This window comes from Peromyscus californicus, unplaced genomic scaffold (genome assembly GCF_007827085.1).
Source record: "Peromyscus californicus insignis strain IS unplaced genomic scaffold, ASM782708v3 Scaffold_19__1_contigs__length_69161282, whole genome shotgun sequence".
Taxonomy (NCBI): Eukaryota; Metazoa; Chordata; class Mammalia; order Rodentia; family Cricetidae; genus Peromyscus; species Peromyscus californicus.
The window spans coordinates 7,420,524-7,434,335 of NW_026294491.1; the positions used below are offsets into that span (position 1 = coordinate 7,420,524).

The 13,812-nt window shown below is 45.0% G+C and overlaps 1 protein-coding gene across 1 annotated transcript in view; it reads left to right on the forward strand.

Moving 5' to 3' along the window:
* The first annotated feature begins 779 nt into the window (after positions 1 to 779).
* Positions 780 to 13,812, forward strand: part of Dnah8 (dynein axonemal heavy chain 8) — a 227,096-nt gene continuing 214,063 nt past the window's right edge. Inside the window, exons 1-6 of the mRNA XM_052744492.1 lie at positions 780 to 905; positions 4,191 to 4,380; positions 5,257 to 5,420; positions 8,692 to 8,868; positions 12,219 to 12,332; positions 12,505 to 12,612. Of these exons, the coding sequence (XP_052600452.1) occupies positions 795 to 905; positions 4,191 to 4,380; positions 5,257 to 5,420; positions 8,692 to 8,868; positions 12,219 to 12,332; positions 12,505 to 12,612 (864 nt within the window). The 5' untranslated portion in view covers positions 780 to 794. The remainder of the gene's footprint in view (positions 906 to 4,190; positions 4,381 to 5,256; positions 5,421 to 8,691; positions 8,869 to 12,218; positions 12,333 to 12,504; positions 12,613 to 13,812) is intronic.

Consider the following 13,812-nt stretch of genomic DNA (forward strand, 5'->3'; position numbering starts at 1 on the left):
CAGTCTGTAGGACTCACGTGGTGGTAGGAGAGAACCAGCCCCTACAGGCTGTCCTCTGACCCCCACATGCGCGTGCTTCGACACAGATGCGGGTAGACACAAAATAAGTGTAATAAAAGAAGTTTCATTTTCAGAACCAACCATTTGAGACATTGCTGTCATGCTTTAGGAAGAGATGTCGAAGACATTCTAGCCTCTACTGGGAAATACGCTTTTCCATTAGAATTTAATTGCAGTTCCCTGGAACAGGTGGACCATTTTGTCCATATGTTTTCAGATGGCTAGAAGTAGTCATGATGCCTCTTTGGAGCCCAGTGTCTGCCCCTCGTGGTTCTGACTCAATGTCTGTGGATGTTGCAGCTGTTAGTTGCAACATCTGGCTTTCCTATATTACTCCAAAGATAATTAACATGCAACCGGGTTACTATACCTTTGTTTCAATGACTCGGGTTGTCCTTTTACTCTCAGACCACTTTAAAAAAAAAAAAACACAAAACAACGCTGTGTGTATGTCAGTGGGTATTGCTGTGTATTCAGGTGCACCTGCATGCGTGTGTGTATGGGGTATAGGGGCCAGAGGACAGCCTCTGGGGGCATCCTTGGGAATGCCATCTGCCTGTTTTGAGACAGGTCCTTGCATTGGCCTATGGCTTACCAATGTAGGATAGACTGCTTGCATGGCCATTGAGCAGTCACTTGCCAGGCTGGGTCAGTTCTGTGACCGTGTGCTCAGTTCTTAGCATTTGTTTTCAGAATGTGGTCGGACTATCACCGGAGTACCCAAAGGGGCAAAAATGATGAGACTGTATGTAGACAACGCAGCTCCAGACAAGCTGAAAGGACTGTGCGTCTTCTTTGTTCGCTGTCGTAATGAGGTGGCCATTAATGCTAAAACCATTTGTGAGGTATGGTTTAAAACACCGGTCGCTTGTCGTGTTTCCCTGGTCCCTTTATCTCCTTTTCTATATGTAAGACGGAACTGAGTTCCAAGATAATGATGTATTTGTATACTCAAAGAAACTAAGGTATTGGCTATACTAGAGTGGAGTTATTGTCATCCTATAGATACAGCCTTTAAAAAGTTTACGTTTTGGAAAGATTTAAAAGTTTATGTGTTTGAGAGAGGGTCTCATACAGCCCAGGCTGGCTTTGATATATATATCTATCTATATCTATCTATATCTATCTATCTATCTATCTATCTATCTATCTATCTATCTATCTATCTCCAATGTCCTTGAACCCCTAACCCTCCCACCTCCACTTCTCAAGGGCTGGGATTGCAGGCATGCCTCACCGTTTTAATTTGCATAAAATGCTGGCCGGAAAACAGCTTGGAGAAGAAAGGGTTTATTTCCCTTCCACTTCCGTCTCGCAGCATAGCACCCGAGAAGAGTTGAAGCAGGACCTGAAACAGAGGCCATGGAGGAGAGCTGCTTATTGGCTTGCTCCCCGCTGGCTTGCTCAGCCTGCTTTCGTACACAAGGCAGGACCATCTGCCCAGGGTGGCACAGTGGCTCGGGCCCTCCCACATCAATTAACCAGGAAAACGACTCTCAGACGTGCCCACGGGCCAATCTACCTGAGGTAGCTTCTCAGCTGAGCTTCCCTCTTCCCAGATGACTCTGGCTTATGTCGACTTGATAAAAAAGTCTCCAGCCCTAAAGTTTATGGAAACTCAATGTCTTCTGTATGGTATGCCCAGAATTACCTTATGCCCATTCTTTAGGGACACATTCGATTCTGCTCCTACAGTACTAGTTACTACGCCGACTCTTTGCTTAGTATTTTACATTTTTAGTCATTTTAGGAGAAGAGGGAACTGACTTACAGTCTTGACATTGCTATCCTAGTCAGGGGCTGGGCTGCAGGATGGAAACGGGCAAGTAGGGTCACACAGACCAGAATTTGCCTCCAAGCTGTTCCTTTGTCAAGTAGCTCCTCCTTTGTGAGACATGGGCGTGCCTGAATGGGGACTAAGGACACCCACTTTGCCGGAGTGTTGTGAGACCCCTGAAAGACAAACTGTTGCTCTGCTGCCTGATTTACTGTAGATTCTCAAAAGGCTTCCATCCATTCTCTTTCTTGTTCTTAGGGGGTCTTACTGCCTTCTGGAGTGGGCCATGTAACAAATCCAACATGCTTTGGCTTCTTTCCTGGTTGTGACGGATAGACGGCCCGGGGAGAGGTTGTTGCGGTGGGCAGCGATCTCCCCTGGGCCCTTGTAGGTGCTTCCCTGTGTCTCTTGTGGGTGAGACACCCGCTGCCAGTTGGTTTCCTTCGTGAGGAACCTGCCTTATCTCCTCTGCTTTTCTCTTTCTTTCTGAACTCTGATCGTCTTACCAGGCTGTCTTCGTGTGTGGCCGAATGTTCCGTCTGTCATCAATTTCAGTCACACTCTCTTCAGTTTATCTGCAGTTCAGTCTGTCCTTCCATTCCCTTCCCTCCTCCTTTTCCCTTCCCCCTCCCTGCTCCCTCCTTCCTATCTTCTCACCCCTCCGCTCCCCTCCTCTCCTCCCTCTTCCCTGCCTTTCCTCTTCCCACCTTCTCTCTTCCCACTGCCCTCTCCTCCCATCCCTTCTCTTCCTTTCTTTTCCTTCTGAGGATCAAATCCAGGACTTTGCATCCGCTGGCCAAGTGCTCTCCTATTCAGTTACATCTCCAGCCTCCTTTGTTTTTGGAGAGAGGGTCTCACTATGTTACCCAGGCTGGCCTTGAACACCCGGGCTCGAGAGAACCTGCCTCAGCCTCTTGAGTACCTGGGACTGCAGTTGTCTGCAGCCATAGCCTACTTATACTTTCTTTTTCTTAAGTTGCAGTTATGTGTGCATGTAGCTTAAAGAAGAATAAGTTCTTTGAGCCTTGTGATGCAGGGCTGACCTGTACCCCACTCCCACTCCCCAGAAGGAGCCCTTAAGCCTGTTAGATGAGGGTGGAGATTTGGCTCAGAAGATACTGCTCTTAGAAAGGACCCGAGTTCAATTCTCAGCACCCACATTGGGTGGCTCAGAACTACCTGTAACTCCAGATGCCGGGGACCCGACACCTTCTTTTCTGGCCATTACAGTCGATGCACCCATGTGCACAAACCTAACGTACATATGCATGTATTTAAAAACATTATACAAATTTTAAAAATCTCTTTTGGAATATTCTCTAATTTACCTCCACATCGCTAAATTTAGCTAGCTCTACAGGTCTCTTTTTAACCATTTTAGGCATTATATGTGGACTTTCCTCTATAGATGAGAATTTAGTTGTTTTTTAAAAAAAATAAGACAGAAACCAGGGTCTCACTGTGTAACTCTGTCACTATGTAGATCGGGCTAGCCTCAAACTCACAGCAGCCCACCTGCCTCTGCCTCCTGAATGCTGGGATTAAAGGCGTGTGCCACCATACCATGCCTGGCAAATTGAAATCTAAGAACTCTCCGGCCCTTCCCTTTTTCCTTCAACCCTCCCTTCTTCTGACATGATTACGTTCCATACTGTTTAGATAAGTATTGGTTCATATCATCACTATGTAAATGTAATCACAGCAGAGGCGTGTAGTGGACCAGTGATTTTCAAAGTCATGGCAATCAGGAAGAAGAGAAAATGGGCATCTAGGAAGGGGGCAGGATAGGATACAGCCCGAAGATATGTCCTCAGTGGCCCATTTCCTGAATCTTCTACTCTGTGCCACTTCTCCATATAACTGTCTTCTTACAAGGGATTTGTCTGTGGATTAGCTCGGAGTCTTCATGAGGCAACCCTCTCTAGAAACACATCACATACATACCCAGAGGCATGCTTCCCTAACCCGTGGGCACCTTCGACAAAGATTACCCATCATGCTTCACAAGACAGTTTCCATGAACAGGGCACCTTCTGCTCGAGGGCGTCTTTATGTGACAGACTGGGTTGCCTTTCCCAGGCCTCAGCTAGGCTGCAGAGCACAGCTCCTCCCCTTGGCAGAGATTAAAGGACAGAGGAAAACATGTCAATGGGAGACCTGGTGGGAATGGGCAGAATAGGGCCAGATGTAAGATTGTTGGTTTTAGACTTCTAATGTTCATAAGCACTTAACATGTTCCCAGCAGTTTACAAAATATACCAACTGTTCACTGCAGTTGAAAAATGGCTTATGATTTTTTTCCCCCAGTTCCTTAATGGACTTAACATATAACAGTTGAATACCATCCTTTCAGGATGCGCTATTTACCGTCTTGGATGCATCAAGAGGACTCTTAAAAGGGATCAAGAATATGTTGCAATACATATTTCTGCCAGCTATTCTTGCAACGAACAACTGGGGCGCTTTAAACCAGTCCAAGCAGGGTGAATCTGAGAGACATATTTTCACAGAAACCATCAACAGATATCTTTCATTTTTAGATGGTAAGTGTAAGATTTAATGTTTGGTGAACAACTCAAAATGAGACCGCTAGCTGCAAGGTACGTTACTGAAAACAGAGTTTGTAGAAGGAGACCTGGAGGTAAGGTGGGAAGACATGAGAACCCCTCCTTACCTGGGGCTCTGCAGGTAAAAGGGTTAGGGGAATCTCTTCCTGTTCTTAGTCAAAGATTCGCCTCTAAAAAATACGTGCTTGTGCTGGAGAGATGGCTCAGTAGCTAAGAGCATTTGCTGCTCTTGTAGAAGACCCAGGCTTGGTTTCCAACACCCTCACAGCAGCTCACAACCTCCTATAACTCCAGTTCTGGATCCAGTTCCTGAGGATCCAATGCCCCCTTCTGGCCTCCATGGGTATTGCACACATGTGGTACATGTACCTATACTCAGGCACACACATACATGTACACATAAAATAAATGCTTTTAAACTGTGCTTTGTGGTAATTTCTTTAAAGTGTTATTTTATCACTTAATATTGCAAAAATATACAATTTGATTCATAAGTCAACTGACAACCTTTTTTTTTTCTTTTCTTTTTGAGACAGGGTCTCATGTAGCCTTTTTTTTGAAGTCCCTTTGTAGCCCAGGATGGCCTTAAACTCCTGATCTTCATGGCTCCACCTTCACAAATACTAGGGGGAAACCTCTGTGTCTGGTTTATGTGGTGCTGGGGATCAAACTGAGGGTTTTGTACATGCTAGGTGAGCACTCTACCAACTAAGCTACATTCCTACTCATGGAATTCTGTCTTTATAAAGCACTAGATCTTATACTTTTCTGTAAATATTGCCGCTCGAAAGCACATCTTGATATTTAATGTATGGGCCCTTCTTTATAATGTATCATTTTTTTTTCTTTAAGGTGCTAGAATAAGCATTGAGGGGACGGTGATGTTAAAGAAGGTAGACACTATCGATTTTTCCAAACTGCATACCTTTGAAGAAGTCACAGCTGCAGCGAGCAATTCGGAGATGGTACATCAGCTGGAGGAGGTGCTGATGATGTGGTACAAGCAGATCGAGCAGGTGAGGCCACTCCACTGCCCCTCAAGTTGTAGGCTTGTGGGTCCTAGGTCGGACATTTTGTCCCTGATAACTTATGCTTTGTTAATACTCCTCATGAAAGACAGAGGGGGTGGGAATGACCCAGTGAAGAGCCATGGAGACAAACCCTACGTAAGTAGATCCTGGGTGATCAATGGAAGTGTTACTGCTGTCAAATAGGTTCAGCCTAGGCTTTTTCATATCAGCATTTCAATGCCAAGTCCACCGCAGTTAAAGAACAGTATATGTCAAAATTGTTGGGTCAGTGGAGGTAGCTTATTTGTTAAAGCGCTTCCCATGTAAATGTGAGGACTTGAGTTCAATCTCCAGCACTCACATAAAAAGCTGGTGTGGTCAGGCCATGGTGGCACAGGCCCTTAATCCCAGCACTCGGGAGGCAGAGGCAGGCAGATCTGTGAGTCTGAGGCCAAGCCTGGTCTACAGAGTGAGTTCTAGGGCAGCCAGGGCTACACAGAGAAACCCTGTCTCCAAAGACAAACAACAACAACAACAACAACAAAAAAAGCCAGATGTGTTAACTTGCACCTGGGAGAACAGAGTTGGGTGGGTCCCTGATACTTCCTGGCCAGATGGTCTAGCCTAATTGGTAAGTCCTGGGACCCAGTGAGAGACTGAGTCTCCAAACCAAGGATATGGTGCTACTGGAATGACATCTGAGGTTGACTTCTAGCCTCAATTCAAATATGTGTGTACAAGGGCACGCACACCCACAAACTAATAGAGATGCAGATCTTTATAATAAGGGCAGACCCCTCATGATTTAGTAACCTTCCAAAGTCCTTACCTCCAACTACTACCACACTGGATTAGGTCTCAGCATATGAGTTTGGTGGAGGGAGCATCAGCATTCAGCCGATTGCCATGCCATGGGTATCATTTTTCAAGCCCCACACCATCATTTAACATTTCCTTTCGTCCATTTCCTGTTGGCTCGCGTACATGTAATTCATTCTCTTAGCTGATGTCTGGTAATCCTCTACAAAGAAATCATATTTTGGGACTGGAAAAAAATGACTCAGCAGTTAGGGACACTTGTTGCTCTTGCAGAGGACGTGAGTTTAGTTCTTAGCCCCCACGTAGCAGCTCACAATCATCTGTAACTCCAGTTTCAGGGGACCTGAGGCCCTTCTTTGGCTTCCACGGGCACTACATGCACATGGTTCACATACATACATGCAAGCAAACACTCATACACATAAAATACAATTAATCTTTAAAAAAGGAAGTGACCTCGGATGGCACAAGGAGCTACTTAAAAAAGAAATCATATTTTGTTAGATAGACTTTTCAATATTTAAATGATATCAGACTTCCATTATTTAGGAAAGTAGGAGGTTTATTCCTCCATTCCCTCAGTAAGTAATTTCTACTTCTGCTGTTACAAAGGACAGTAATGCATATGCAATAGCTGTCTTTGCTCAGGCTTCCTTGTGCTCAGGAGTCTCTTGGTGGAATCCCTCCGAGCATTTGAGTACAGGTCTCTTATTGGATATTATTATGCCCTCCAAATTCTGATTATTGTAGTTTTGCTTTCAGTACCGTGGTAAAACACCCTGACAAAAAAAGCAGGACTGCGAACATATCTCATGGTAGAGTGCTTGTCTAACAGATATAGAACCCTAAGTTTAGCTGGGTGGTGGTGGTGCACACCTTTAATCCCAGCACTCGGGAGGTAGAGCCAGGTAGATCTCTGTGAGTTCGAGGCCAGCCTGGTCTACAGAGTGAGATCCAGGACAGACACCAAAACTACACAGAGAAACCCTGTCTCGAAAAAACCAAACCAAACCAAACCCTAAGTTTAATTCCCAGCACCACACACACACACACACACACACACACACACACACACACACACACGCACATGCACACATGCGTGCGCAAGCGCACAAATCAGGGAGGAAAGGGTTCACTTTAGCTCACAATTCCAGGCAACTGCCCACCCTTGTAGGGAAGTCAAGGTGGGGAATCTGAAACATCTAGTCATGTCGCATCCATAGTTAAGAGCGGGAAGGATTCACAAGCTTGCTTGTGCTCAGTTCCCCCTTGACCCTCATGCAGTCCAGGATCCCTTGCCTGGGGAATGGTGCCACCACAGTGGGCTGGGTGGGTCTTCCCACATCAGTTAAGGAATCAAGACAGTCACCCACAGACATGCCCATAGGCCAACCTGATCTAGGCGATTCCTCCTTGAGTCTTAAGTGACACAGATGACGGGCACAGCGGCTAAATTGATTTATGTACTTCACAGAAGCACATGGAAGTTCTCATTTCTTCAAGCCACTGGTTACAGCTGGGATTGTCAGATTGCCCTCATACCAAGTGTGCAACACTATCTTGACTGACTTTGCACTATCCTGAATACTGACCACTGAAGTTGAGCATATTTACTGGTTGCTTAGGCTTCTTTTTTGTTGATGTGTCTGTTCAAATCGTTTAGTTAGTTTTCTTTTGGATTGCTTGGTGTTATCTCATTGAACTGCTGGACCTTACCTAATGTTTCCCAGATCTTGATTCTTTGTTGCCTCTCCCCCTGCCCCGTGTCATGTCTTTTTATTTGGTAGAGTGTGTTTAATGATATTGAAGTTTGAAATTTTAATGGTTTTTATTTTGTTTTATTTTATGTGTATGAATGTTTTGCCTGCTTGCATGTATGTGCACCATATACCCACAGGACCTACGGCAGCCAGAAGAGGGGGGCTACAGATTGTGGTGATATTTTATCTGTGCTGAAATGTGGTGATATTGTGTCCCCCAATATATTGTGCACCCTAATAAACTTATCTGGGGTCAGAAGACAGAACAGCCACTAGATACACATAGAGACCAGAAAATGGTGGCACACACGCCTTTAATCCTATCACTTGGGAGGCAGAGATCCATGTGGATCTCTGTGAGTTCAAAGCCACACTGGAACCAGCCAGGCATGGTGACTCACGCCTTTAATCCCAGGAAGTGATGGAAGGAAGTAGAAAAGTATATAAGGCGTGAGGACCAGGAACTAGAGCCTTTTTTAAGTTTTTAGGCTTTTAGCAGCAGTTCAGCTGAGATCCATTCAGTCTGAGGAAACAAGATCAGCTGAGGAATTGGCAAGGTGAGGTTGGATGTGGCTTGTTCTGTTTCTCTGATCACTCAGTGTTCACCCCAGTGCCTGGCTCCGGGTTTTTTTTTTTTTATTAAGAAGACCTTTTAAGATTCGTGTTAGAACAGATAGTTGTGTGATACTCATTTGCAGGTCCTTATTGAGAGTGAGCAGATGAGAAAAGAAGCTGATGATTCGGGTCCACTCACTGAGCTGGAGCACTGGAAACGTATGTCAGCCAAGTTCAACTACATCATCGAGCAGATCAAAGGGTCCAGCTGTAAGGCCGTCATAAATGTGCTCAATGTCGCACACTCCAAGCTGTTAAAGGTGAGAGGCCTTCCGCCCTAAGACTTGGTATACTTCAGAACAGCTTACCAGAAAATGACCCTTATCAAACTGCTTCTTAAAAAAGTTCTGAGACATATTTTGAGTAGACACCACATATATATGCCCCGTGGAGGCCAGAATATTGGGTCCCCAGGAGCTGGAGTGATAGGCAGTTGGGAGCCACACAACCAGACTCAGAGCAACAAGCACAGTTAACTGCTGAGCCGTCTCTCCAGCCCCCACCTGGCTCACTAAATAAGCTGGCTGGCTGGCTGGCCGGCCAGCAGACCCCAGGTATTTGCCTGGCTCTGCCTCCCCAGCTCTGGGATGACACTTGATCCACCGCACCCAGCTTTTTTGACATGGGTTCTGGGGGGTCATGTTCAGGTCTTCTTGCTTTTGCAGAGACACTAAGCTCTTGCCCAAGCCCCACAGAAATGCATCATTTTTACATGTTCGTAATTTCATACTTTTCCTAGACATTATGAAGTATACCATAGATAGTTTTAATCAGTAGTTATCCTTGCCGTGCTACAGAAAAACCAGAACAAATTCCTCCTGTCTAGCTCTATTGTGGGGCCCTTCCCAGTCTTTAGCGACCACCATCCCATCGTGTTCCGTGGCATTAGATGGTTTCTCTGTACACAGCAGTCATGTGTTTAGAAGTGTCAAACTCTGAATTGGGCTTTCTTGTATACCACCATAATTTCCTAGCTGATGAAACAAAGATTTATTTCTCAGCTTTGACAGTTCATCTATGGAGTGCCATCCAGAGACATGATCAGTTTTATTTTGAAGGTGTTTTGGGGATTGTAAATCAATGCAGACTTGCTGTGGTAAAGACCAGCACTGGGGAGATGGCTCAGCAGGTAAGAGCACTCGCGGCTCTTGCAGAGGACCTGGCTGTACATGGGGCCTACCCGCCATCTCTAACCCTAATTCCAGGGTGTCTGACGTTCTCTTCTAGCCTCCTTGGGAGCAGCACACATGTGGTTGCATAAACATACCTGCAGACAAACACTGCACACATAAAATAAGAAAAAATGAACCTTCTGATAATAATAATAATAATAATAATAATAATAATAATAATATAATAATAACAACAACCACACAGAAAGACAAAAGCAAAGGTTCTGCTCAGCATGCATTGCCCCACACCTCCTTTCCACTTCTTTTTCCTAGGGATCATTTTATTACTTTTTAAAGATTTATTTTTAATTTATGCAAAGGCATGTTTGGCCTGCATGTGTATGTGTGTGTACCATGTGAGTATCTGGTGTCTGCAGAAGTCAGAAGAGGGCACTGGGTTCCTTGGAACTGTAGTTAGAAGCAGTTGTGAGCTGTCATGTGGGTGCTGGGAATTGAACCCAGGTCTTTTACTACAGCAACCAGTGCTCTAACCACTGAGCCGTCTCTCCAGCCTCTCCCCTAGAGGTCGTTCTGATTTACAGTTTAGCTTGATGCTTTCCGGGTTCTTTCCTTATTCTTTGTTTTCTTAAAAGTTTATATTTCTCTGTATGAAAATGCAATAATGCTTTTTTTTTTGGTAATATGTTTAGACAGTAGGTATGAAACAAATGTCTTTTTTTTTTTTTTTTTGGTTTTTCGAGACAGGGTTTCTCTGTGTAGCTTTGCGCCTTTCCTGGAACTCACTTGGTAGTCCAGGCTGGCCTTGAACTCACAGAGATCCGCCTGGCTCTGGAAACAAATGTCTTTTAATCCTATCCTCTCCCTAGCCCTACTTCCCATTCTTGAATCTGAAAGATAACCCTAGTGCTCTGGTCTTCCAAAATCCCACCAGAATGCCCCACTGCTGAGCTCTGCTTACCGTAGTGGAAGGCTTCTCTAGCCCACAGCTCCACGCTCTCCCACGTAATTTCTGCACACCAGTGTGTCAGGTCACAGAACCACATGATCAGGGTCACTGCCGTCATGACCTCATGTCTCTGACACTAGCTTCTGTCTCTCATCACTGTGAGCAAACTCTAGAATGACCAACGGAGGAAGGCTTTATCTTGGCTCCTGGTTTTCATGTCCATCATCTCAGGGCAGGCCTTGTGGAGCTCACAGTAGCAGGAGTGTGTGACAGAGGCTTTTAATATGGTGGAGACCAGGAGATAGAGAAAATATGATGGCATCTGTGGAGACCTTCCTCCACCAGCCAGGCCACAATGCTTAAAGCTGTGGTTCTCAACCTGTGGGTTGTGACCCCTGGGCATTGAGTGACCCTTTCACAGGGGTCGCCTAGGACCATCGAAAAAAACACAGATATCTACATTACGATTCATAACAGCAGCAAAATTACGGTTATGAAGTAACAATGAAAATAGTTTTGTGGTTGGGGGTCAGCACAACATGAGGAACTGTATTAAAGGGTCACGGTATTAGGAAGGGTGAGAACCACTGTCCTAAAGCCTCTCTACAGTCTTCAAAATAATGCTGCAAGCTGAGAGCCGAGCATGGAAACATGAGCCTTTGGGCCACATTTCAGATTCAAAGTATAACAGCCTGAAAGAAAATGTTGATTTCCAACTGAGTTCATTTTGCTGATGAGTATGTTTTCTTTGAGTCATGTTCTAATAATGTGGCTCACTGTTGAAGACCCTGAACTATTATATAATGTCATAAGTACCCATCTTGGAAAATATCATTTTAGGTAGAAGCAGGTCCAACCCAAGCCTAGAGACAGGGCATTAATTACAAAGGAATACCTTTATTTTTAGGCAATCATTTAGCATGCTTATGACATCAAGCCCTAAGTTCCACAAGAAAAGGTTGTCAGGGGCTGGAGAGGTGGCTCAGTGGTTAAGTGCACTGACCTGCTCTTCCAAAGGACCCTAGTTTGGTTCCTGCCATCCCTATCAGGTGGCTCACAAGCACCTGTAACTCCAGCTCCAGGGAACCTGCCACCCTCTTCTGGGCTCCGCAGGTACCTGCAATCACGCACCACTCCATATACACATAATTTAAAAATAAAAGTAAATCATTTTTTTTAAAGATTTATTTATTTATGTTTATTGGCATGTTGTCTGCAAGTGCATTTGCACATCAGAAGAGGGTTTAGGATCCCACGGGACTACAGTTATAGACAGTTGTGAGCTGCCATGCGGGTGCTGGGAACTGAACTCAGGACCTCTGGAAGAGCAGCCAGTGCTCTTAACCACTGAGCCACCTCTCCAGCCCAAGCAAATCTTCTTTAAAAAGAAAAAAAATATACCCATCACACGTCAGTATTTTTTTCAGTGTATGTTTGCTCAGGGAAATCAGCTTGACTTTTGTGATTAAATTGAAGCCCACCCAGATGTTAGGGTTGATAATTGAGTTCTTACACGATTTTGATTCCTTAGAATTGGCGTGATTTGGATGCGAGAATCACCGACACAGCAAATGAATCAAAAGATAATGTTCGTTATTTATACACCCTGGAAAAAGTATGTCAGCCCCTCTATAACTATGACCTGGTGAGTATGCCCCTGAAGGCACAGTTTCTAGGGCCTGGGGGGATGGCTCGGAATCTAAAGAGTCAAAAAGTGTCCTTTCTAAAATTAACTTGTATACTTAAAGCATTTGGTCATGGCAAACCAGAATAGCAAACCAGTATGCTAGAATTTACTTCCTGTGTCTCAATCTTAGGTCTCCATGGCACATGGAATACAAAACTTGATTAATGCCATCAGGATGATTCACAGCGTGTCGAGGTATTATAATACATCAGAAAGGATGACCTCTTTATTCATCAAGGTGAGCTTCTCTTACGGTTATGATCGTTGTGATTGTCGTGTGTGTAGACGATGTGTGTGTAGCAGGGTGCCACCATGCTACGGCAGCTTGTGGAGGTCGGAGGACAACTTTGCAGGGTCTGGTTCTCCCCTTCTACCTTTCCCTGTGTCCCTTGGATAGAACGCAGGTTACCTGGCTCGAGAGGCAAGGGCCTTGACCTGCCGAGCCCTCCTCTCGCCAGCCCATCAAGGTGAGTTTCTAATGGAATTCACACACATGGTCCTGTGAAGCAGTTCATAAGTTGGGAGGTTTGGGTACTCTCAGAGATCACGTGGGGGTAAGGGTGGGGTGGGGGCGGGGGTGTCAGTTGGAGTCAGTTGTACTTAATAGTCGTAATGAGTGCCTTTCTCCTATCAGAGGACAGCCCCAGGCTTTTTACTTAAAGGTAGCCGTCCCCTTCAATTTAACCATTCCAAGTACTTTCGAGTCTACCCAGTAGATGGGGCTTCAGTTTGTTTTAAATGCTCATGTTGCATCATGTGGGTAATTATTTTTAAGACTTTTTAAAAAAAGTTATCCGCCGGGCAGTGGTGGTGCACGCCTTTAATCCTAGCACTCGGGAGGCAGAGTCAGGCGGATCTCTGTGAGTTCGAGGCCAGCCTGGGCTACAGAGGGAGATCCAGGACAGGCAGAGAGAAACCCTGTTTCGAAAAAAAACCCAAAATAAATAAATAAATAAACAAAAAACAAATAAATAAATAAAAATAAAAAAAATTATCCAGGAAACATTAGAAGAGAATTGAATTAGATGTGTCACATGTCACTTTTATACAAGGAAACAGGGATCTAGCTACACACTGCACCCCAGGTGATCATGGGAATCCTCTCTGCCCTTTTGCTTCCTTCTTGCTACCGATGTTCCAGGTTGAGATCATTCTTGGTTCAGGATTATTAACATTTTTTTTTCAGCATTGTGAACCAGAACATTATGGTTGGTTTGTAATGTCAACTTGGCATGAGCCAGGGTTGTCTGGACACTTAATGGAGAAATATCTCTATAGGATTGGCCTCTGGCAAGACTGTGGGGTATTTTCTTGATTATTGGTTGATGTGGGAGGGCACAGCCCACGGGGATGGGGTGGAGGTGGTGCCACCCCTGGGCTGGTGGTTCTATAAGAAAGCAGGCTGAGCAAGCCATGAGGAGCAAGCCGGTAAGCAGCA